This window comes from Homarus americanus, unplaced genomic scaffold, assembly GCF_018991925.1.
Source record: "Homarus americanus isolate GMGI-L3 unplaced genomic scaffold, GMGI_Hamer_2.0 scaffold39155, whole genome shotgun sequence".
Lineage (NCBI taxonomy): Eukaryota > Metazoa > Arthropoda > Malacostraca > Decapoda > Nephropidae > Homarus > Homarus americanus.
In genome coordinates, this window is record NW_024737042.1 from 11,495,299 (window position 1) to 11,522,164 (window position 26,866).

General features: G+C 36.6%; 1 protein-coding gene across 2 annotated transcripts in view; it reads right to left on the reverse strand.

The window, feature by feature from the left end:
• The window catches only part of LOC121872719 (maestro heat-like repeat-containing protein family member 1), a 225,743-nt gene that overhangs the window by 16,571 nt on the left and 182,306 nt on the right, over positions 1-26,866 (reverse strand). Inside the window, exon 21 of one of the 2 annotated variants that reach the window (XM_042375729.1) lies at positions 8,654-8,677. The exons of the other annotated variant lie outside the window; for it this stretch is intronic. Coding sequence (XP_042231663.1) covers positions 8,654-8,677 — 24 coding nt within the window. The remainder of the gene's footprint in view (positions 1-8,653; positions 8,678-26,866) is intronic. 2 annotated transcript variants of the gene reach the window in all.

Consider the following 26,866-nt stretch of genomic DNA (forward strand, 5'->3'; position numbering starts at 1 on the left):
AATAATTGTCCTAAGGGCAAACACATAAAGGGAATACAGCTCCTCCCCGACTTACGACCTACTCGACTTACATCCACCCGCACTTACGACCTGCCTCAGTCGTACCAAAATTTGGTCAAATTACGTATTTTCGAGTCCCAAAGTCAGTACACAGACAAAATTTTCATCTGTAATTCACTTTAAAATGGATCGCAAGCTTAAAAGTGTGTGTTTTGTGGTGCTGAGAAGAAAAAGAGACCCCCATTTTAGATTTTCTATGTATTATTTAAGCATTTCTGATTTACGACCTGGATGTCGATCCCTAACCCCGTCGTAAGTCGGGGAGCAGCTGTATACATTTTTTTGTACACGAGTAAAAATGTACCCCTCCGATCAGCAAATGTTATTAGCGGATTTGGTGAGTCGCGGCCATTTTGAGAACCTAACCTCTGCGAATTTGAAGGGCCTACTGTACTCACTTTGTACTCAAATGTACTAAGCTAAAGGACTAAATTTTTTATATCATGTGCAAACTATAAGATGTTTATACTCACATTAATCGCTATCTTGCAAGGATTCCAGGAATGCAAGTTATATTCTGCCAAGTAAAGTCTGTGACATTTTTTAAGAGAAAAACTTTCAGTCTAAAACCACCCCGACTGTATAAAACCCTTATCACCCACTGCCATCTCACCTCCCCTGCTGGCTGGGAGGAGGAGGAGAGGGGGAGGTGGGGTGTTGATAGCAAGGAAGGGAGACTACCAGGTGCGTAGTTATCAGGGGAGGTAACGTCTCAGGATTATAAAAGGTATTAGAAAAGGCAGGAAGTAAGTTTTTCACTGATAAAATGTCACTGACTTGACTTAGCAGAATATAGCATGCATTGGTAGAATTCTTGTAAGATGGTGATTAATTTGAGTAGAAACATCCAAAAGTTTGCACTAGACATCAAATTTTTAGTAATTAGCTTAGTACATTTGAGTACAGGTTGTGATAATTTATGAAGTTGCTCAGCAGTTGTGGTTGCAGTTGCAAAGCTTTATGACACCACTACTGTAGTGTATATTGCATCTCCATATGCCCTGGTTTATTCATTGATCAGTTGTCTAAGTGCAAAAGTAGCCCTGTTAAGCCATCATGTATCAATTAATTTTAAATTGAAATTATAGAGTACAGGTTGTACCTCTCTAGTACGGCATTCTGTGGTCCGGAAACTCCCGTGGTCCGGAACGATTTTAATTTGCCCATGGAGAAAATTAATTTGAGTTTGGTACTTTTGATGTTTGGCTAAATTTAGCCTTATTTACCCTACTTTTTTGGTGAATTACTACCTGTAATAAAGCAACATCATAATGAACCAACGAAAATAACACAGATAAAGTTAAAAAAAAACTAAAAACAACAGAAAAGTTCTTATGTTCTACAGCTTTAGCTAGAGATGAACCTGGTGGCTTGGCAACTTCGTCATCCGAGTAAAAACACACACAACAACATTGGCTGTCTTTATGTTTTCAACTTTACCACCACTGGTGGGTAGAATTTTTGTTTTAAATTCAGAAACATTAATTAAAATATATATGAACAGTAAATAAGTGTTGCTTTCATATTCTTTTGTAGAGTAATGACGATAGGTTTTCACATGTAAACACTTACATACGTAAACTCACTTTTTTTTTTACCATTAATGGTTATCTACTTGCATTGTTCCATTTATTAACATTAAACAACATTACTTAAAACAACCATATTAATTTTACTACAGCTACAACCAGGGTCTTATTTTCTTCAGTTTTATATGTAGAACCAATCAATCACTGGTTTTGTAAACAACGAAAACAATGCTGTCTCGTTTCCTCGTGTGTTTTAATATTCTACGTATTATTAATGACTTGTAGTGTTCATTTAGCACATATAAACATTAATTCAATCAAAAAGACATTTAGTAATAAACAATAATGAATGTTTTGTACATAGAGAAATGACGCTGTTTACACAATTGTGTACGTCTGAACGTTGGCGGGCCGCTCAAACCCATCAAAATTCGAGTTTCCGCCGTCAAAATTTTAAAATGGTGGGGTTTTTTTGGTGTCCAAATAAAAAACGTCGAATTAAAAACTCGCAAATTTTGAGAACCTACTGTACAACATTTAACTATTCAATATGTCTTCAAAGAGACCACGAAGCAGTGAAAGTGGTGCAAGTGCTTCCAAGTGTATGCACAAGTCACTTCTATCCAGGAAAAGGGTGAATTTCCATGGTCCGGCACCGGTCAGGTCCCGAGGTTGCCGGACTAGAGAGGTACAACCTGTATAATGTTATAAGACAACAGTTTAGTAGTGCTGTTAATGTGTGTGCTGTGTAAGTGTCTTGGCATGTCACCTCACTCCGTAGGTGTGAGCGTATTAACGGAATTAATCTCGATTTGGCAAACTAGTTCACTAAATCGAGCAAAAAATATATTAACATTTTTTGGACTGGGGTCTGCCCCAAGTAGTCCAATTTATCGAGGTTCTACTGTAATAGAAAATAAATGATATACAGTATCATTAAAATTCAAAATACAGGTAAAGTGGTCCCTTGGTTAACGAACACAACTCGTTCCAGAAGGTCGTTCGTTAACCGAAACCGTTGTTTCAATGGAATTTTGGGTAATTGGTTCCAGCTCACCGAAAATAACATACAAAGTAAAAAAAAAAAATGCAGTAAAATACACTTACTTTGAGGTGTGTATGTAGAAGGTTCCTGGTTGATGATGACGGGAATTAGAAGAAGGGGTGGAGGAGAAGGGAGAAGAGAAGGAAGTGGGGGTGGAAGAGAAATCACCCCATGCTTCATGCCGTCATTTCACCCATAAAATTTTAAGTTCATTAGGTGTAATTCAAGATTATTTACTTTTAATCAACACTGCACTGCACTATATATTGTCAATATGTTAAATAAATTTCAGAATGACCAATAATTGTACTGTAAAAACGTAAAAATACTCTGTGTGCAAGAGACCCACAAGCAAGATGTTTCCTCCACTGAACAGAGATACAAACTGAGGCCTTGGTGGGTGAGTGAAGTGGCTGATGGGCACACCAAAAATTAGTTCCCTGTCCTGCAATTATGTTAAATAAGTGTTAAAATGACTTAAAAATTTTAATATAAAACTTGGAAAATTATTGAATAGTACTGTACAACCTTCTTGATGTTTACTCCAATTTTAACGAATGTAAGCCCTAGAACCGACTTCTGTATTGGTGGACTAATCTTCCAGCTGGTGAGCAAGCCAAAGCATGTCGAAACATTTTCGTAAGAATTTCGTTAACTGAATTGAATATTCTTATGGAAGGTAATTCGTTAACCGAGGCGTTCGTTAACTGAGGGACCACTGTACATGTAATATGACAAGCTGAATCAGAAGGTAATTTCTTCATTGGTGGTGGGACTATTTGTTGCCACATTCACGTTTGTTTTTGTTTTTTTCATTTTATTCTCATATGATCAGCCTCTTATGGTGTAAGTTTCATCATTAATATTATAAAATATTAAATAATAGAAAAAAATATGATATATAAATTGAAATTTCACTTCATAATAATGGAGACAGAAGGTCTATGGTACCCCCAGATGTGTGTGTGACCTGGATGATACAATATGCGCTAGCCTTCTGCTCTTTGCCCGGGAGGATTACCATCACCATTTTTTGAATTATTTTACCTAAAATCTTACCATTTTTCTGAGCCTGAATGGGTGTTGCACTTAGAGCTAACCAAGCATTATGAGTGAGCCCATTCTAGGAGTGGGGGAATAAAATGCTCACTCGCGGGTTTGAGAGGAAGAAAGAGGCCAAGGGATTGTTGGTTGGAGTGAATTTCAAACGTTAAATATTTAAGGGTTTGGATAAATGTGTCTTGCCCGGAAAAAATCTAGACTATCCAAAACCCAGACTTATGGGGTCTGGAATTTTGAGGGTTTACTGTATTTACTGACACACCAAACTTGCTCATATATCCGTCCATACTAAATTTGAAGCTACCCAGCGTGTTCGAGTTAATGATGATGCTTGGTAACTTGTTCCACTCATCCACTATTCTATTTCCAAACCAATGTTTACCTATCTCGCACCAAAATCTAAATTTGTCTAATTTAAAACCACTGATACGAGTTTGCTCCTGGTTGGATAATTTGCATACCTTTGTTTAACCCCGACTTCCATTTATACACCTTGATCATATCGCCCCTCATTCTACATCTTGAGGGAGTGCAAATTAAGATGCTTTAACCTGTCTCTGTACTCAAGGTTCCTAATGCCTGGGATTATTCTTGTAATTTTCCTCTGAATTCTTTCTCTGGATTCAGTGGTCCCTCGGTTAACGAGCGCCTCGGTTAACGAGATTTCGGTTAACGAGTTACCTTCCATACGATTCTTAGCTTCGGTTAACGAGCAATCCCTCGATTAACGAGTTTCTTACGAGCTGACCTGAACATGTTTTCGCTTGCATTTGGCGGTCCACCAGCTGTAGTATTAGTCCGCCAGTACAGTGATCGGTTCTAGGGCTTAAATTCCTTACCATTTTAGTAAATATCAAGAAGTTTATACTATTCAATAATTTTAAAAGTTTAATATTAAATTTTTTAGTAATTTTAACAATTAATGAACATGCCATCCAGCCTGCTAACACACCATACAGGCGTCAGTCTTTGTGTCTTTTCAGTGGAGGTAACATCTTGCTTGAGACTCTCTTCAACTAAATGCTTTTTTTCTGTGTTTGCAAGCAAATTATTGGTCATTTTGAAATTTATTTTACATATTGACAATATATAATGCAGTGCAGTGTTGATTTAAAGAACATAATCTTGAATTACACCAAGAGAACTAAAATTTCATGGGTGAAATGGCGCCATGGGGTGACTTCTCTTCCACCCCAATGCCTTCTCTTCTCCTCCACCCCCATTCTAATTCCCATCATCATCATCCAGGAACCTTCTACATACACACCTCAAAGTAAGTTTACTTTTCTACCTTTTTTGTTGAATTTAGGCAATTTTCGGTGAGCTGGAACCAATTACCCCAAAACCCATTGAAACAATGGTTTCGGTTAACGAGCAACCTTCTTTAGAATGGATTGTGCTCGTTAACCGAGGGACCACTGTATATCCATTCTGTAGTACGGTGATGAGAACTGAACCGTGTAATTCATCTGAGGTGTCACAAGTGCAAGATAGTTTTAAGATAACCTCGCTAGTTTTGTAAATGGCACTCTTTTGTATAACCCAAGTACTTTGTTAGGTTTGTTTCGAGAAAACACACATTGTTGTCTTGGTTTACGATTCCTACTTATCATTACGTACTTCTAAATCTTACTCACATTAGGATTTCTCTCTAACAACATTGTTCATCTGATATGTTGTTTCTCTGTTTACATATCTTAGACTAAGTACTTTACATTTGTCCACATTAAATTTCATCTGCCATTTTTCAGACCATGCAAAAAAATTGTTTAAATCTTCCTATAGTTTTGTGGAGTCCTCATCAGATTTAATTACATGCTCTATTTTAGTGTCACCAGCAAATTTACTTATGTTGCTGTCTACGCCTATATCTATGTCGTTTATGTATACTGTATTATAATAAATAGTAATGGTCCAAGTACTGAGCCTTGGGGTACTCGACTAGTGATGTTACCCCAATCGAATTTAGTGCCATTAATGCTTACTCGCTGTTTCCTGTCCTGTAACGATACCCTAATCCATTTTAGAATAATCCTCCAATTAACCTACTCTTTGCGTATTAAGTCTTTCGTGGGGGACTCTGTTGAAGGCTTTACTAAAGTCGAGGTTTACCACTTTATAATTGTGTCCATCATCCACTGATTCGAAAACAATGTTAATAGATTTGTCAGACTTTCACGCTCATTTGTGAAGGCATGTTGGGAAACACTGATCAACTTGTGCTTCTCCAGGTGCTTTTGAATACTGTAGTTTGAAATTATTGCTTCCAGTAATTTGCTTTCAGTACTGTACTTTCATTCTGTCTTACCTCAATTACCATTCATTTCTCCCTATCAACCTTCTCTTCGTACATTAATAACTTCACTTTTGGTCACATTTATTATGATCATTCTTCAAATCTGAGGTAGTTTTGATATATACTGTATTGCTGGTTAGGATCAGAGAGCCTTGTTCACAACATCCAAGTGTTGAAACCCAAACAATAGTTAATTGAGTTGTTCCTGTACACAAGCCTCTTTTTAGCCCAACATGACTGGTTGTAGAGGCCCACCAGCCTAGTTATTTTCCCAAACTACCCAAAGTCCTCTCCCCAACCGGGTATGTGTCATTGTCACACATCTCTTTAGTTTATACTGTAATTTACAACAGAAAACACTGTTGCTATTACAATACTTAACCAGCTTAACCCTATTGCACAGGCAATAAGTTTTCAAGCATGTGTGACCATGGCAAAAGTTATATGGGACCATTCAAGTGTGTTCTGGGCATCATCGTTCTGCAACCAATTTATCCTACAAGAATGTTTTTGCATAATTTATAAATCACTGGCTTCATTATTGTTTTGGCTTTAACATGCACAAAAAAAGAAGAAAAAAAAAAGAGAATAAAGCTATATTTTTTCACTCTGAATAAAGAAAAAAAAAGAGAATAAGGCTATATTTTTTCACTCTGAATAAAGAAAAAAAATTTGTTCTCAACTTCATATCTCAGATATTTTATCACAAACCCACCAAGGTATTATCAGTTATAAAAGTGGAATCTTATGAGCTTTGGAATTTTCATGACATAGTGGGGAGGGTGGGAGAGGAATTAAAGGGACAAACACGACCTACCAGCAAGGCTGATGGGAGGAAACTGATGGACAGCTGAACTCCTCCCATGCTTTGGTACTTTATTGAAGTTCCCATCGTGAAATCATGCAGTCATCAATGATGCATGGAAAAATGCTGCAATTATTTTGCATAAATGTTACCCAAAGATTTGATGCTATTTGTGTCAAAATGCTTGAGAGGGTTAATGAAAAAAATTGTGAAGAGCTTCAGTTTTAGCCTGCCTACTTCTTTCCTAATAATTAGACAGCACTACTTGAAGAGGAAGTAGGCCTCTGTTCCCAAGGTGATACAGCACATTGCAGAGGTTAAAACAGGAGTGTGCAACGAACATATGGCCATCAATAAGCCAGAACTTCTTGTGAAGGAGTGCCAGGACGCTGCAACTGTCAAGGAAGTTGCAGTCAATGGTAAGTCAGCATTTAGATGCATCAACAGTAGGTGGGGGAGCATCAACCAATCAGAGGCAAAACATTTTCATTCCACAAGTAGATCATTGCAGTTGCATTGCATATTTGTCTCAGTACAGTACAGTACAATAACTAAAAGGGACTACTAGACTATTGTGAGCTAAGTTAAAACAAAAAGTCAGACGAGAAAGAGACTATAGACTACTTGTTACTTGTGAAGTGATGAAATACATGAAATATAACTGCTGTGTGAACAGCAATGTACAAGACATGATTATGGACAGAATTATAGTTGGTCACGAACTAGAACAATAACAACAAATGAAATAAGGTGAACAAACTCAATCTACTGGAATAAGAAGACTTCTTATAGGCATACAAAATGTGAAAAGTTACAAAAGAAGCTACAGTATACTGTATCACGCTTCTGCAATATGGATAGAGCTGTACAGGCATCCCCCGCGTTACGGAACCCCGGGTTGCGGAATTTCGCTCTTACGGAATTTGTAAATTATGACCAATAATTTCGCGATAAGGCACTTAAATACGTCCTTACAGAAATTGGGGTATAAAAAAAAAAAAACACTATAAAATTAAAATTTTATGTAAAAATTATAATTTGTTTGGTGTGGATTTCTTGGTGTTTGCTACCGCCAAGCGTGGCATCGCCATGCGGAGTCACTCCATTGTTTACATCCAGTGTGCGCGCATGTTTCTTGCCCCAGCAGTTAGATTTAACTTTTACAAACATACAGTACGTACAGTACAGTGCATTACCTTTATTCAAGATGACTGGAAAGAGGCCATCAAGTGGAAGTGACCGCAGTAGTGCAAAAAGAAGCCTCAAAGGTGAGTACAGTACAATATTTTTATTTATTCCAACTGTATTTCTCTTCATATTACATGTACAGTATATCATAAATTATTTAATATACTGTATTGTATGTGTTTATAAATGTTTATATTCATTCATAGAAGTGCTTGAATTACTTTTTTGGGGCCGAAAAAAATTCCTTAGGAACGCATCTCCAGTTTTATAATGGAAGTCAATGGGAAAATTGGATTCGCGTTACGGAATTGCGCAATACGGTCAATTTTCCAGGGACTCAAGCCTTCCGTAACGCGGGGGATGCCTGTATACATATTCTTCACTGCCATGTTGAAACTTAATGTTTTAGAGAGTAGTTCAGAAACAACAGAAAATAAACACTGTATAATTAAAATTACTAATGAGTTAAAAGTATTAGCAATAATTTATGGAGGTTGGTGCGTAAAATACATTCCTGTAATTAACAAAACTTTCAATAAGAATGCAAGGCACAGTATACAAATATCAAACAAATTCTTCAGTGCAATATAATACAAGGAACAAGTGCATCCTCAAACATTACAAGGAAAGCTTACAGACAATCTAACTGTATGTGTGTGATAACTTACCGAAAACCACTGAGGGAAATAGCACTAGAACAGAAAAAAATATAAGATCAGCTGGGCATTCATTTACAGTATGAGGCAAACTGTGAAAAAAAAAAGCAAAAAACATAAACATGGCAAATATAAAAAGAGTGATAATTAATAATGAAGGACTGGATTAAACACCTTAATACTAAGTCTTCGTGGTGTAGATTAATACAGTACAGGTTGTACCTCTCTAGTCCGGCAACCTCGGGACTGGACCGGTGCCGGACCATGGAAATTCACCTTTTTCCTGGATAGATAGTGACTTGTGCTTATGCTTGGAAGCACTAGTGTAATGGTCATGATAAGAGCTAACCTGAAAACCTTAAGGATTCATATTACGCTCAAACGTCCACAAAACCTTCCGAGTCCCCCAGTGGAAACGTCCCCCGTTTTCTCTGTTTCCCCCGCCTTTGTCTATGGGAGCAGACGCTGTATGCTGGGACCTGTTGCCATCCATTCCTTTGTAATCAATTTAATTTTGCTTTCGATAGCTGAGTCAGAGCATTGTTAGTGAAGATAATAGTAGAGAATGAAAAGGAGTTCATAGTCTCAATTTCAACGTCAGAGGGTACCGTAAATTAATTCATTGGAATAGGAGTAGCTGGACTCCCTGGCCTAGTTTGAGTGAGGGCACGCGGGCATTTTAACCGTTAGTAAGTGCCCGTCCCTTCATCCATACAGGTATGCCATTCCACGCTGTGTTGTAATTTGCCCTTCTTTAAGTGATTTGACCCAATTGATAGTTGATTGTGCAAGTGTTACAGTAACGTAGTTGATATGCTCTGAGTAAAGTCATATTTACGTCTTTAACGTCCCCTGAAACGTGTTGTTGTTGTCACCAGTTAGTAAGTGCCCGTCCCTTCATCCATACAGGTCCCTAACGCAGCCTAGGCCGTGTCTGTAGGGTGGATGTTGTATCCACTATGTCTGGGGACATGTCCGAGGTCCAGTAGGATCAGTTACCTTCGTGAGACCCGGCCGTCAGACACTTCAGACCACCTATAGCCCCCATAGCTGGCTCGTCTGGCCCTAACGCTCGGTCCACGAGGTGACCCCGGACCACCAAGCCACACACCACTACCAGCCCCCATCATTGGTGGATGAGTGTCTACCTCAGTAGGGCTATATTTGTGTGGTGGAATTAACCCACTGGGATCTCCAGAGTTCGTCGGATAGTACTCCATGGTGGCTGGACCCCATGGCTGTTGCTTGAGTATCACTCCTGACGACTGAGTGTTGTAGTGGCAGTTGCTCTAATATGTATGGTGCTAAGTGACTATCCTAGTTGTGCTATTGAGTATGTCCACCCAGTAGGGTTGGAAGGGTATTGAATGTGTCCACCCAGTAATGGTGTGAGTATGTTGTGCCTGAGGGCCTAGTACGAGATTTCGTCTGTTAGTACAAACCAATCCTTTCTTCTAATTTCATATTCATGTTTAAATAAACTTTGTATTTGTATAATTGTGTATATTATTTACCTACAGTATTTACCGTTATTTCTTCCCTATTGCTTGATACTATCATTACACCTACCCACGAGCCTCCTATCGTCACGCTACCAATGGTGATATATAAGAGTAAAAGGAATTGTTACTGGCACACAGGCCCTCATGAAGGGTGGCAGTAGCAGCCCTCATAAATGGTGGCAGCTCAAGCCCTCATAAATGGTGGCAGCTATGGTGATGTAATGAACATAGTATCGAGTTGGGAGGAATGACTGTGATACTGTAGTTTTTAACTGAGTTATAACCATTTCTCTGTACGGGTATTTAATAACCATTCCACTGTAACTAATGAGTATTTCAGATTGCTAATGATTTTGTCCCATATTTTTCCGAGGTACAGCTTTTTGTGGTGGTTTGCAGAGAGAGTGAAATAAGTTCAAAGAAATACCTTGGAGTTAGGTTAGAAAAGTCTTGTTTAAAGTAAAAGGAAACCTGCAACAATAACTTGTAGAGTGTGAATAAGGTTCATTAATATTGGAAGAATTTTGATATGTAACAATCTGCCCAAATTTTTTTTCTGTTGTTAACTCAGTATTACTTACAGACAGTGAATACATGTTTGGGCCGTGGCACTAGTTGTGAAATGTTCCATCGTGGGAGTGCCCAGTGTTTTAATTCTGAGTGCTAACAGAAGCATTGCACTATATGCAAAGGTTAAGTGGATGCTAATTCTGTACTTGTCATATTCTTTAGTTATGTGTTAGGTAGGATATATATTCCATTTACTTAATATCTCGGGGCATTTTACAGTTCCTACTATTAATATTCCTATGTATACGCTATAATTTAAAGTTATTTTAACCAGGTGCTAACGGGTCATTATTTTGGGTAACTTATGTTATGTGAACTCTAATGCCAGTATACTTTCAGAATACAGTATTATATATGTGAGGACCTTATGGTGATACGGTATATGGAAAATGTTATACGAGTGTATGGACCCAGAATTGTGAGTACGGAAATTCGTGAAGTGTTCACGCAGTGTTGCACCATACTGAGTCTGTGAATGGCAAAGTGTCTAAGTGAATTTTTGATGCCATAATATTATCTTTGGGGAGATTAATAATCTGGACAGTAGTTTGAATAGTTGATGCATGGAGTGTTAGTCGTATTGCAGAAAATCCGTACCAGTCCTTGGGTCTTGAGTGAGCACTGTGCGTGTATTGTATTTACAGTGGGGTATACCTGTAGTATTGATTTGTTGTAACACAATGGCAGATGCTAACGCAAATAAGGGGACCATGACGGCCAAAGCCGCTGTTGATTTAGCAACAAAAGTCCAAGCACTTCTGGCTAAACTCGCTAAAGCCATGGGTAAAGGAGGAGAAAACCAGTGGTTAGACTGGATCTTTAAGAAACAGTGGGCTTTGTAAGTGAACCTCCTTGGTTGTTGATGGGTAGTGAAGTGCACAATCTGTTGTAGGTAACTTTTGGTAATTGAAGAAGAAAAAAAAAAATGGAGGATTTTTTTTTTGGGGGGTTAAAAGTATTTTGCAGAGGAAGGGTCAATTTGCAGTAAAGACAGAGATTGGAAGATGTATTGGCAGTTATGCAATCATCTGAAGGGTATCTGTTACTAGTATGAGTAAAGATACCAGTGGTGAATTCTCAAGTTCTGGTTGGTAAGTCCTACGTAGGCTGGGTGTTGTTGGTATATAGGTGTAGAGTTCGTGACTTTCAGGGAGTATTCGGGCATATAAATATGGTGCTATTACTTCTACATGGCAAATGCCATAAGTACAGACAGTTTTTGGTTTGGTGGTGTTCTCATGAGGACCGTTTCGTTAGCATTGAATTCTTGGGAATACCCGCTCGTTCGGAGTCCCTTGAAGGGTGCTGCCTCTCGCGAGTGCGACATAACTCTTTAGATTAAGGGCAACAAATCATTCCTTTGACTTGATGGGGTCCGTTCGTCTATGTCCTAGCTTGAGAAATCTATGTTAAATCTCAGTGTGTCCTGTCAGCATTTGACCAATCGCGTAAAAGAAACTTTCATAATCTATGAACATTGAAATTTGAGTTCTGTAAGGAAATTTTGAGTGTGCATTTTATCTACCGATGTGAGGGTGTATTTTGTAACATGTAACACCATTTATTATTATATGATATGAGGTATCTAACTCAAATCATTATTATTCTATGATGATGTACTTGACCCCATTTATTATTATATGATATTATGTATGTAACCCCATTTATCATTATATGATATGATGTATTTACCGCCATTCAGTATTATTATGACATGATGTACCTAACCCCATGTGCTATTATTTTTGGTGCTATTTTGTAATATGTATCCCAATATATTTTTTATGAAGGTGTGTCACATTCTAATTGTATGTTAACAGATTTCCATTTCTTGTACCTAATCCTGACCACCGGTAGGGAATTATTTTTCTAGTTTTATTGATATAATTTGTGCAATGTTTGTATGAGGATTTATACTTTATATTAATGATTTAATATGTATGTCACTACTTACGTGTTTTCTGAACGTTACCGCATAATGATGAATCTTGGGGAAGGAGGAAGCTTTGTAATGGTCATGATAAGAGCTAACCTGAAAACCTTAAGGATTCATATTACGCTCAAACGTCCACAAAACCTTCCGAGTCCCCCAGTGGAAACGTCCCCCGTTTTCTCTGTTTCCCCCGCCTTTGTCTATGGGAGCAGACGCTGTATGCTGGGACCTGTTGCCATCCATTCCTTTGTAATCAATTTAATTTTGCTTTCGATAGCTGAGTCAGAGCATTGTTAGTGAAGATAATAGTAGAGAATGAAAAGGAGTTCATAGTCTCAATTTCAACGTCAGAGGGTACCGTAAATTAATTCATTGGAATAGGAGTAGCTGGACTCCCTGGCCTAGTTTGAGTGAGGGCGCCGCGGGCATTTTAACCGTTAGTAAGTGCCCGTCCCTTCATCCATACAGGTATGCCATTCCACGCTGTGTTGTAATTTGCCCTTCTTTAAGTGATTTGACCCAATTGATAGTTGATTGTGCAAGTGTTACAGTAACGTAGTTGATATGCTCTGAGTAAAGTCATATTTACGTCTTTAACGTCCCCTGAAACGTGTTGTTGTTGTCACCAGTTAGTAAGTGCCCGTCCCTTCATCCATACAGGTCCCTAACGCAGCCTAGGCCGTGTCTGTAGGGTGGATGTTGTATCCACTATGTCTGGGGACATGTCCGAGGTCCAGTAGGATCAGTTACCTTCGTGAGACCCGGCCGTCAGACACTTCAGACCACCTATAGCCCCCATAGCTGGCTCGTCTGGCCCTAACGCTCGGTCCACGAGGTGACCCCGGACCACCAAGCCACACACCACTACCAGCCCCCATCATTGGTGGATGAGTGTCTACCTCAGTAGGGCTATATTTGTGTGGTGGAATTAACCCACTGGGATCTCCAGAGTTCGTCGGATAGTACTCCATGGTGGCTGGACCCCATGGCTGTTGCTTGAGTATCACTCCTGACGACTGAGTGTTGTAGTGGCAGTTGCTCTAATATGTATGGTGCTAAGTGACTATCCTAGTTGTGCTATTGAGTATGTCCACCCAGTAGGGTTGGAAGGGTATTGAATGTGTCCACCCAGTAATGGTGTGAGTATGTTGTGCCTGAGGGCCTAGTACGAGATTTCGTCTGTTAGTACAAACCAATCCTTTCTTCTAATTTCATATTCATGTTTAAATAAACTTTGTATTTGTATAATTGTGTATATTATTTACCTACAGTATTTACCGTTATTTCTTCCCTATTGCTTGATACTATCATTACACCTACCCACGAGCCTCCTATCGTCACGCTACCAATGGTGATATATAAGAGTAAAAGGAAGTGTTACTGGTACACAGGCCCTCATGAAGGGTGGCAGTAGCAGCCCTCATAAATGGTGGCAGCTCAAGCCCTCATACTAGTACCACTTTCTCTGCATCATGGTCTCTTTGAAGACATATTGAAGGGTTAAATGTCGTATAGTAGCTTCTCAAATTTCGCGAGTTTTTAATTCTTAACGTATTTTATTGGAACACACAAAAAAATAAATAAATAAAAATTTTGACGGCGGAAACTTGAATTTCGACGGGTTTCAACGGCCCGCCAACGTGCAGACGATGTGCATAATCGTGTAAACAGCGTCATTTCTCTCATGTACAAAAGATTCATTATTGTTTATTACTGAATGTCTTTTTTATTGAATTAATGTTTATGTGTGCAAAATGAGCAATACAATTCATTAATAATATGTAGCATATTAAAACACACGAGGAAATGACACAGCATTGTTTTCGTTGAATACAAAACCAGTGACTGACTGGTTCTACATATAAAACTGAAGAAAATAAGACCTTGGTTGTAGCTGTAGTAAAATTAGTATGGTTGTTTTAAGTAATGTTATTTAATGTTAATAAATGGAACAACAGAAGTAGCTAACGATAATGGTAAAGAAAAAAGAGAGATCGCGTATGTAAGTGCGCACACGTGAAAACATATCATCATTACTTTACATAAGAATATGAAAGCAACACTTATTTACAGTTCATATATATTTCAATTAATGTTTCTGAATTTGCTTTTATTGAATTAATGTTTGTGTGTGCAAACTTAACAATACAATTTATTAATAATACGTGGAATATTAGAGGAGACTAGATGCCTGCCGGCATTGTTTATGTTAAAGCTTACAAAACCAGTGACTGATTGGTTCTACATATAAAACTGAAGAAAATAAGACCCTGATTTTAGCTGTAGTAAAATTAATGTAAAAAAATTAATATGGTTGTTTGAAGTACCTGTAATGTTATTTAATGTTATTAATGGAACAATATAAGTAGCTAACCATTAATGGTAAAAAAAAAGTGAGACTGCGAGTATGTAAGTGCGCACATGTGAAAACATATCTCATTACTCTACATAAGAATATGAAAGCAACACTTATTTACTGCTCATATATATTGAAAGGTTAAATGTTGTACTCTGTATAGACAAGCAGAGAGAGAGAGCAGCAGGATGTATACAAACCTTAATTTCCTGCGATTTTTTTTTTTGAGGATTAGCCAATTCGTAAGAGCAGGTTACTGACCCACATTGGAGCCTGAGGGGCAAAATTTAATACTCCTGTAATAATAATAATAATTCAGAAAAAAAAAAAAAAGCTGCCTATCTACCTATTGGACAAATTAAAATCGTTCAGGACCACGGGAGTTTCCGGACCACAGAATGCCGGACTAGAGAGACAACCTGTATAACCTTCTTTACATTCGAAGGAACAACTTATGATCCCGAGAGTTTGTTTGTCCTTTTTCACTGTTGCCCTAATTTGCAGTGATGCTTTCAGTGACTGGTTTATCATGAAGCCTAGATCGTTTTCTTTACCTACCATTTCTTAAAAAGGTTTATTCACAAAGTACTGTACATTAGTTGTGTTTCAAGTTATTATGCCCCATAAGCAGTCTTGCACTTGCAATGTTAAAAAGAATTTGCCAGTCCAGTGACCATTTGCATAGTTGTGATATCTTCTCATATACTACTGTATCTTTGTGTTGTCTACACATTTGATTATGTGGCTCGATATGTTTTCATCAATATTGTTAATGTAGATCACACATACAGGCTGGGTTTGAGGATAGATCTTTGTGGTACTCAACTGAGAACCCTTTTCCATTCTGTTACTGTTTTAAGGAAGGTGACTAAATTTGTCAAAAGGAATTCCTTCTTCACAAAACCATCTTATGAAATGTTAAAGAGACTTTGCTCAGGCGTTAAATGATGGTATCCATCAAAATTTTATAAAGGAGTTTGCATATGTGTTGTTAGGCTGATCTTCGTTTAGTTTTCTGTTGCAATTTTTTACCCTTCTTGAATGTTGGGGTGACTTTGGCTGATTTCCAGCCCCTTGGTAGTTTTCCTTGAATCATGATTTTTTTTCACAGTTGTCTTAGCAGAATGCAAATCATATTCACTACCTCTTTTATTACCTTGATCTGTGGTCTGTCTATTCCTGGAGCTCTGAATTCATTCAGTCTTTTTGATGATTTCATCTGTCATTTTGAACCCCTGAGGTATGCCTCCCCCAATGTGAACACTGATGCAATGTATTTATTGAGGGTACAGGGGCCCCCCCCAAAAAAAAATTCACGGGGGTTAGGTTCTCAAAATGGCAGCGAATCGCCAAATCCGCGAATAACATTTGGGGACTGGGGTGGGGGGGGGTACATTTTACTTGTGTACAAAGAAATGTACGGTATATTCCCTTCATGTGTTTGCCATTTAGGACAATTACTTATTTTACCTGTAGTATTGTACATGTGTGTGTGTGTGTGTACAGTAGACACACACACAAAACACATACAAATAAATAATAATTGGAAAATCTTCTCACAAATAATCAGAAACAAATTTATTAAAAATGTTACAGTCTACCCTCAACTTTAAAACTACCCACAGACATTCTTGGGTACTTCCAGGGTGTCATCCGCGAATAACCAAGAACCGCGAAGTAAAAATCCGCAAACTTGGGGGGCATACTGTATTTGTGTCTGCTTATCATTTAAAGGGCCAACAAATTTAATCTGTTCTTCAGATATGTTCACAACATAGACACGCATTTATCATTCCATGTCCTACCCACTATGCAAGGTTGGATAACTAAACAGACGGCCACTTTCTTCTAGAGATTTTAGATTTTTGTTTCACTCACACCATGGCAGCCTTTCTTGCTGGACTTCACAGCATCAAAGGCATAATACCCTTCTTGATCTATTATCGTGTCCTCTTAATATCTTAACATAGTGTCTGTATACAGTATTTTCCTCCTTATGTAACTTCTTGAGCCAGCCATTATTTGTTTCACATATTCTGCACTGTTACACATAACTGAGAGCCAAACGATCATGTAGAGCTTTTCAATAAAAGCTCTGTGGACTGTTGTTACATCTTTAACAAATATAGAAATTAAAGAAGGATAACAAAATCCAATTTTGTTCTTAAGCCTGGAATTGGATGGCTCAAGAATGATGTGCTATTGGTCAAAACTCTAGATTCCAGACATTCAATAAATTTTCCTATTGTACTCATAACTCTAGATAGAGTAAAGGCAAAAACATTTCCTTCACATAGAAGAGAAAGCAGGGGGTCTGAATAAGCATGTGATGTCACACTTGCTAGTATGCACCTTATCCGTAATGGCAGGTCAGTCAAATAAACTTTCCAAGCAACAATCCCCATCCACTCCCAGCCTAGTTCTGGGTTTGGCCATTAAAGGAAAATTGATCCAAAGTTAACTTTTTCTAGCACAGCCTATAGCTTGCCAGCACTGTATTACTGCACATGCCTTGAGGGTTTAGTCTATCTGGTCTCACTCCGTGTAAGCAAATGGGGGCTAATTTAAGATCCCATGACATTCATTGCCCTCATATGAGGTATGTTAGACACAAAGGTTACCCTCTAGATGTAAGAGGTCTATAAGAACTTGCATCTGCACTAATCAATACTGTATACACTTCCTGCTAAGATGGTTCTGATGCTCAATCCTGCCTTTTCATTTAATTTCCCATCTGCTCAACTGTAAACCCCAAAGAGATGGGAGAGTGTCACAACCACCTGGCTATGGAAAAAGTGATTTCAAGATCAAGTCCTACTTCTAGCATATGTCCTTTAGGCAGGTAGCTCTACATTACTATGAGCCAAATAGAAATGGGGGACTGACCCTGAAATCCTATTTTTGGCAAAACATATGATTATGTCAACCAGGATTAACTTGTTAAGCTATTCTGGGTAAACTAATCATCCTTCCCTCCTCATCACACCCAATGCCCCCAAAGAAAGAAATTAGTGCTGTGAGCAGCCTGTCCCCTTGATGGGAGTAATTCTCCCAAACCAAGTTAGTCGTTGATCCCTAAAAGAACATGAAATGTAACTCTCCATGGAAACACAGTACTGAGGTGCTGCACCAGTAACACCTCTTAAAGCAGCCATTTCTACAGCCTTGTCTGTAGGAAGGATGTACATGACCTGTAGGCAGCTACCAAACAGGGAGGTACTACTGTACTGCCTGGGAAGATATTGGAAGCATTTTGTGTTGTCTAATGGTAGACCCTGCTGCCATATGGCACCACAAAAATTGTGACCAAGTCCCAGGTTGCTCATCTGACTTTCTGCTTCATTTACACACAATTGCAGGGTCTCAATTGTTTCTCTTACCATTGACAACACAACATACATATATTGTTTCTCACTTTTGATCTTTTTTAATTTTTGTATTTATAGTTCTTTATTATTAAAATTATTATTATTATTATTACAGTTACTGTATTATTATTATTATTATTACAGTTACTGTATTACTATCATCATTATTTTATTACAGTATTTTATTTTTGTTTTTTTTATCATAAATTTTATTTATTATGAATTATTATGACTATTATTTATTATTATTATTATCATTATTATTATTATTACATTTTCGCCCGCAGGCCCCGATGTGGGTCAGTGACCTGTGTCCGGGTGGGCTAATCCCCGTGTAAAAAAAAAAAAAAAAAAAAAACACTAAGATATCTATGGTGACTGTGATGCACTGCCTTTTTGGTCCTACAATCTCTGATGTAACCTGGTTGATAGACCGAATATTCCTCACAATAAAAATCTAGGAAGCTCAATGCTCAGATCCCAACAAATACATAGCAAACCAAACCTACACCACACAAGGTAACAAGAGCACCTAGAAGAGGGGTGGCCAAAATGTCAATTACAATCAACGGGTAGATCACATATTCATTTCTGTTAGATCGTGGGATGGGTAGTAGTGGCGTAGCCCATCAACAGGGATCCTACAGGTGCAGTACACGGCACCACTGCCAAGTGCACAACCCATCCGTTATTACCAAAAAATTATCTCCATTATTGGTAGCAACATTCATGGCATGTTTTGTCTTTGCTTCTAGGAGTCATTTAACAGGGAAGGACTCATTTAAATAATTTGAGCTGAGTAATATTTAATTAATAATGTCACAAAAAATGTTCATGCATTGAAAATTATATAAGCACTTGGCAATACAGGTTGACAACCCTTTATCCGAAATTCCGAAAACCGAAAAACTCTGAAAACCAAAAGTTTTTTTGTGGAGCAATTTTTTTTTTAACAGGGATTAGCCCACCCAAGCATAGATCACTGACCCACATCGAGGCCTGGAGGGCGAAAATGTAATAATAATAATAATAATAATAATAATAATAATAATAATAATAATAATAATAATAATAATAATAATAATAATAATTATAATTATAATAATTATAATAATAATTACCGTATATACTCGTCTATAACCCCCGCCGCGTTTATAGGTCGACCCTGATTTTTTGACCGAGAAATTGTTAATTTACGATATTCCTCGTTTATAGTTCGACCCACGTTTTTGAGGGTAATGGAACAACAAAACCTTCACTAAAAACGCTCTAGGTCCTATAAACTGAGGCTCGCCGTGCATGAAACACGAGTGCCGAAGGCAAATTGTTTACCATTTATTATTATGACACTTTACACTGAAACGCGGGTAGTTTCAACAAAAATATTGTATATTTCCATTCAAGTATATATTCAAGTCAATTAGGAGGGAATATTATTGTAATACAACAGTTTTTTAACTAAACCATTCGAAAAGCTATTACGGTAACATCTTTTGAACGAAAGAAAGCGTAAGTCATTGTTTTCATCACGATTTTATCCCACTTTCCACTGTAATACGTACGTAATTTCAGCAAAAATATTACATTTCCGTGAATATATTATATCAAGCATAGTATGAATAGAATATCATTGTAATATAACAGAATTTTAACCGAAAACTATTAAAAAAACGAGTAACATCTCAAGAACAGAAGCTTAGGTAAAGTCTTTTGTCTTTGTCATGTATTTTATCCTATTTTACATTGAAATACATCACGTTTCAGCAAAACTACTATTTATTTCCGAGAATATATTCATTCAGGCGCAGTTTAGGTAAAATGTACGTGTGATGTAATAGTTTTTAACTGAAAACGATTCGAAAAACACGTACCCTCCAGCCCTGTTCAAGGAGAGGACTGGGAGAAGCTGTTTGGTGCTGCAGACGATGACAAGGAAAATGATTTTGATGGATTTTAATGAAAATATTCAGAAATATCGTATCATAGTATTTATTCAAGTCAATTAGGATAGAATATTATCGTAATACAGCAGTTTTTTAACTGAAAACCATTCGAAAAGCGATTACGGTAACATCTTTTGAACGAAAGAAAGCGAAAGTCATTGTTTTCGTCACGATTTTATCGCACTTTCCACTGTAATACATATGTCATTTCAGCAAAAATATTACATTTCCGTGAATGCATTATATCAAGCACAGTATGAATAGAATACCATTGTAATATAACAGTATTTTAACCAAAAACTCTTAAAAAAACGAGTAACTTCTCTTGAACATTGGAAGGTTAGGTAAAGTCTTTTGTTTTCGTCATGTATTTTATCCTATTTTACATTGAAATACATCACGTTTCAGCAAAACTACTATTTATTTCCGAGAATATATTCATTCAGGCACAGTTAAGGTAAAATATACAGGTGATGTAACAGTTTTTTAACTGAAAACAATTTGAAAAACACGTGTACCGTCTAGCTGGTACAGCTGGCGGTGAGTGATGCGTCATGCGTCGTTGTAAACAATAGGAGGTTGAAGTAGATTACCGGGTATTACTGTATATTAAGTGTGAAATATCGAAAAGGTTTTTAATACTGGTATTTTTTGTAGATCAATGAGAACTGTGATACCGTATATGATATGATAAGTTAGCCTGTGCTAAGAACTTCAACATAGACTACTGAAAGCACGTTGTAAGGTAATTTAGCCAATTGTAAGTTGGTGAGCTTCATTTACTGAAGGCACTGCACAACTTTTCATTACTAATTGGTACATATTTTACGTTTCCATTGTTTACTGGCAGCAAATGGTAAATATTTTTCATGTCTGAAGCTAAAAGTTGCTCCTCGCCCTTCCCATCATGCACGGGTTCAACCTAACAAAACTATTACGCATGTATAGGACGACCCCCAATTTTTTGCCTAAAAATTTGGTCTTAAAAACTCGAACTATACACGAGTATATACGGTATTCATGGTAAATAAAATTTTTAATTAACAAATACACTAAAATAAAATAATAATGATAACAACAACAATAATAATAATAATAAAATATAATAATAAAATTTATAATAATAATAACAATAATACTGTATTAATAAAATAATAATAATAATTATAATAAAGAAATACACGAATGAAAAAAGATAAAAAGTGAGAAACATGACCTAGACCTATGAATTATTATTATTATTATTATTATTATTATTATTGTTATTATTATTATTATTATTCTTATTATTATTATTATAATTATTATTAAATTTTCGCCTCCCAGGCCCCAATGTGGGTCAGTGACTTATGTCCGGGTGGGCTAAAAAAAATAAATAAAAAATAAAAAAATAACTATTCTGAAAACCGAAAAATTCCAAAATCCGAAATGCCTCTGGCCCCAAGGATTTTGGGTAAGGGATTGTCAACCTGTATACAGGCATCCCCCGCATTACTGAAACTCAGGCGAGCGAAAATTTTATCTTATGCTATTTTGAAGTTATTACCCAAAAATTCTGGATATGGGCAAAAATCTTTGCCCACATCTCGAATTTTTGGGTATAAAAAAAAAAAAAAAAAAAAAAAAACTTAATTATATATACAAGTACCTGTATATACAGTATAGTCTCGATTTACGACGTCAATTAAACTCGTGGAGGTCCGCGTAAAACGAGGAACGCGCAAACGAAATAACAGAACATATGGGATTAACTGAAATAGAGACTGGGCCGACCGCCAGACAACCCGTTTTCCGACACAATACTGTACGTTGTAGTAAAAATAACATTTCAATTTTATGATGGTATGCACACACAATTAATATTTAAGAGAAATATCAATAATATTAGGTTTTTTAACACTTTCGTTAGTAGAAGAGATGGCTGGGCACACAGGGATGGGGGGTTGGTTCCGAGGTAGAGGGCAGATTATTGGCAAACCTGTACTGTACATGTACTAAATGATTACAGTACTAAAATTGTTATGTCTATTACAAATATAGCTTGTTTATATTCAAATTAATCACTATCTTACACGAATCCCAGCAATGTAAATTATATTCACCCAGGTTGTTTGGGTGGCAAATTATAAGAGAAAAGCTTAGTCACTCTTAAGGACTGATAAATAAACACACAGACCTTCAGCGCCAACTGTCAAAACATATCCCCCCCCGCTTCTTCCCCGTCTGCCCAGCCAGGGTTTTAGGCTTTAAGTTTTTCATATAATATCACAGACTAAAGCTAGGAGAATATGATTGGCATTAATGGAATCCTTGCAAGACAGCGAATAATTTGAATATAAACGTCATATATTTTGCACAAAAGATACAATTTTTGCTCTCTCTAATAAAATTCTTAAATTAGATCTAAAATTTGTATGTCAAATGCAAATTTTAGCTTGTTTATATTCAAATTAATCTCTATCTTATAAGAATTCCAGCAATGTAAATTATATTCTGGCCGGGTAATTTCTATGAATTTTATGAGCTAAAAACAAAAATCTCAAGTAAATAAACAAATTATACTTCACCCAGACACTATCTGTCAATCAAAATACACCCGCTCCCCCCCCTCTTCCCACGCTCGCTGGCTCCCTCCCTCCCTCCCTCCCTACCCCCGCCTTCCCAGACAAAAGTTTGGTAGTTTCGTTAGGGTTTAAAGTGTTTATCTTATATAATATCTCAGACTAAAGTTAGGAAAATATAATTTGCATTGCTGGAATCCTTGCAAGACAGTGAATAATTTGAATATAAACATTCATATATTTTGCTCAAGAGATAAAAATTGTAGTACATTAGTGTACAGTACTGTAGTACTGTCAACCCTCACTTTACGCGGTCCCACATTCTGCGTTTCCACGTTTACGCGGTGCCCTGCCAGAACCCAGGATGCTCACATTCCGCGGTGGATGTACCCCTTTACACGGTGAAGTATAATTTTTTTTAATTTAGCTCATAAAATTCATACAAATTATCCGGCCAGAATATAATTTACATTGCTGGAATTCTTACAATTTGATGATCATTTTGAATATAAACATCATAGATTTTGCATTAGACATACAAATTTTAGATATAATGTTTACTCTTGAGTAAATATGTTATCTTTTGTGCAAAATATATGATATTTATATTCAAAATATTCCTGGTCTTACAAGGAATCCAGCAATGTCAATTATATTATCCTAACTTTAGTCTGATTTATTATTTATTACTAAAAAGGTAAACAGTCTGGTATTCCCACACATTTATCTAGTAGGGACGGTTGGTGGGGGGTGGGGGGGGAGGGAGGGACCGGCGACCGACCATCTGTTACCGTGTGATGAATATTTTTTTTTTTATTAACTGAAGATTTTTATTTTAGCTCATAAAATTCATACAAATTACCCGGCCAGAATATAATTTGCATTGCTGGAATTCTTACAATTTGGTGATCATTTTGAATATAAACATCATATATTTTGCATTAGACATAAAATTTTTAGATAAAATGTTTAATCTGAGTAAGTATGTTATCTTTTGTGCAAAATATATGACGTTTATATTCAAAATATTCCTGGTCTTACAAGGAATCCAGCAATGTCAATTATATTATCCTAACTTTAATCTGAGGTATTATTTAATACAAAATGTTAAAATCTAAATTTTTCACCCAACATCTCTTGAAGGGAGGATTGGTGGGGGAGGGTTGGGACTGACCGCGCGGTTGGAAGAGGGGGGAGGCAAGGTGGGGTACTTTGATTGACAGATAGTGTCGTGAAGAATATTTTTTTTTTTATTAACTGAAGATATTTGTTTTAGCTCATAAAATTCATACAAATTACCCGGCCAGAATATAATTTACATTGCTGGAATTCTTACAATTTGGTGATCATTTTGAATATAAACATCATATATTTTGCATTAGACATAAAATTTTTAGATAAAATGTTTAATCTGAGTAAGTATGTTATCTTTTGTGAAAAATATATGACATTTATATTCAAAATATTCCTGGTCTTACAAGGAATCCAGCAATGTCAATTATATTATCCTAACTTTAGTTTGAGGTATTATTTATTACTATACCTGGTTTTCCCCCAAAAATTTCTCAGAGAGGGAAGAGCCGGCAGTGTAGTCTGAGAGGGGGAGGGAGTCGTGTCCATTATTTGAATGGACATTAACTTGGCGACTGTATTTCTCTATTTCTCTTAAGTATTAATTGTGTGCATGTACCATCATAAAATTAAGATCTTATTACTACAACATAGTTATGTGTCGTCAAAACGTGGAGTTTGGGGATCGGCCTGGACTCCATTTCAATTTATCCCATATGTTATGTTATTCACTTTACGCGTTTCTCGCTTTCCGCGGTACCCTCCGGGTTACATTAACCGCGTAAAGTGAGGGTTAACTGTACATTTAAAAAAAAAAATTTCAACTGTATTTTTGGGTAGCTTTACATAAATTTCTTCATTTATTTTCATCCATTTACATGCACACACCATACTAAAAGAAACATAAAAGAAATAAATGACATTAGTGCAAAGCTGGAGTGTACATGTATTAAATTGATTACGGTACTAAAATTGTTTTGTCTAGTGCAAATTATAGCATGTTTATATTCAAATTAATCACTATCTTACAAGAATCCCAGCAATGTAAATTACATTCACCCAGGTCATTTCACTGGTTTTTTATAAGAGAGAAGCTTAGTCACTTTAGGACTGATAAATAAACACGCGTTAGACCTTGGGCCGGTGCCAACTGTCCAACGTACCACCTCACCTCCTGCTCCCCTCCCCCCCACGCTTGCTCGCTCCCTCCCTCCCTCTCCCCCATCTGCCCAGCATTACTGGAATCCTTGTAAGACAATGAATAATTTTAATATAAACGTCGTGTATTTTACACAAGAGATAAAAATTAATCACTTGTATCACATTACAGTAGTGATTTAAGAGTAGGAGTGTATATGTACATATAGTATAGTATTCCACATACACATAAGTATAAAGACAAAGTTATGTGATGATCGGACAACGTCCATTTCGGTTAACGTCACGTTTCCAAGAACGCATCTAGGATGTTAACCGGCGCATGACTGTATGTATATATATATATATATATATATATATATATATATATATATATATATATATATATATATATATATATATATATATATATATATATATATATATATATATATATATATATATATATATATATATATATATATATATATATATATAATATACATTGCTGGAATTCTTATAAGATTTTGATTATTCTTAAATATAAACATCATGGAATTTGCATTAGACATACAAATTTTAGATCTAATTTAAGAATTTTGATTACAAAGCCAAAATTTTATCTTTTGTGCAAAATATATGATGTTTATATTCAAAATATTCCCAGCCTTGCAAGGAATCCAGCAATGTCAATTATATTATCCTAACTTTAGTCTGAGGTATTATTTATTACTATACCTTAAAATCTAGTGTTTTCACCCAAACATTTCTCAGAGAGGGAGGAGCCAGCGAGCGTTGAGTCCATTATTTGAATGGACATTAACCTGGCGACTGTATTTCTCTTAAATATTAATTGTGTGTGCATACCATCATAAAATTAAGATGTTATTTTTACTATAACATAGGTATTATGTAGGAAAAAGTGGAGTTTGGGAGTCGGCCCAGTCTCTATTTCAATTAATCCCATATGTTCTGTTATTCCATTTACGCGTTTCTCGTTTTACACGCTACTCCCGGGTTCAATTGACCGCGTAAATCGGGGTATATATATATATATATATATATATATATATATATATATATCTTGATAAAATCACACAGGGAAAAGGGAGACAATGGAGCACCTTAGCTTTTGTCTTTATTCAAGACATCTTCAGAGGCAACTGAATTACATGGACAGAGAGAGGCTTAAGTACACAGGGTGACCTTACTAAACATGAGGTCAGGTCATAAACATGACATCCACTAATCCAAACACCAACACCACCATACACGCAGAGGAGCTTAAAAGAAAGGGAGACGTGACTAGTCAAGTTAAGTCAGGAAAAAAATATGGGACCCACTAATCATCTATCCTACATCTAACTACAATGCTTTAAAAGCATCTGAAAGCAGTGCACTGTTCGTTCATGTTAGGAAAAATAATCATCCTATGGATTGGAAAACAGCTTAAAAATGCACAAATTATCATGTGTCACATAAAGACTTCTGATTGAAGCTAGTTTGATTAGGGAATTAAATTCTATAAATCTTAGTGATGGTCAGTACAACACTGATAATATGTTACACAAATTATTTGTCAGTGGCCCAAGGTTAAAAATGCTTTTAAAGCATTGGAGTTAGATATAGGATAGATGATTAGTAAGTCTATCCTTCGATGCCTTAAAACCAGGCATAGTCTTCTCTTCTTTGGCGATGTATGTACGATCAGGCATTTTCTTCCAGTATAAACCGGTCTCATCCACATTAAACACCTGCTCTGGTAGGTAACCCCCCCTCATCAA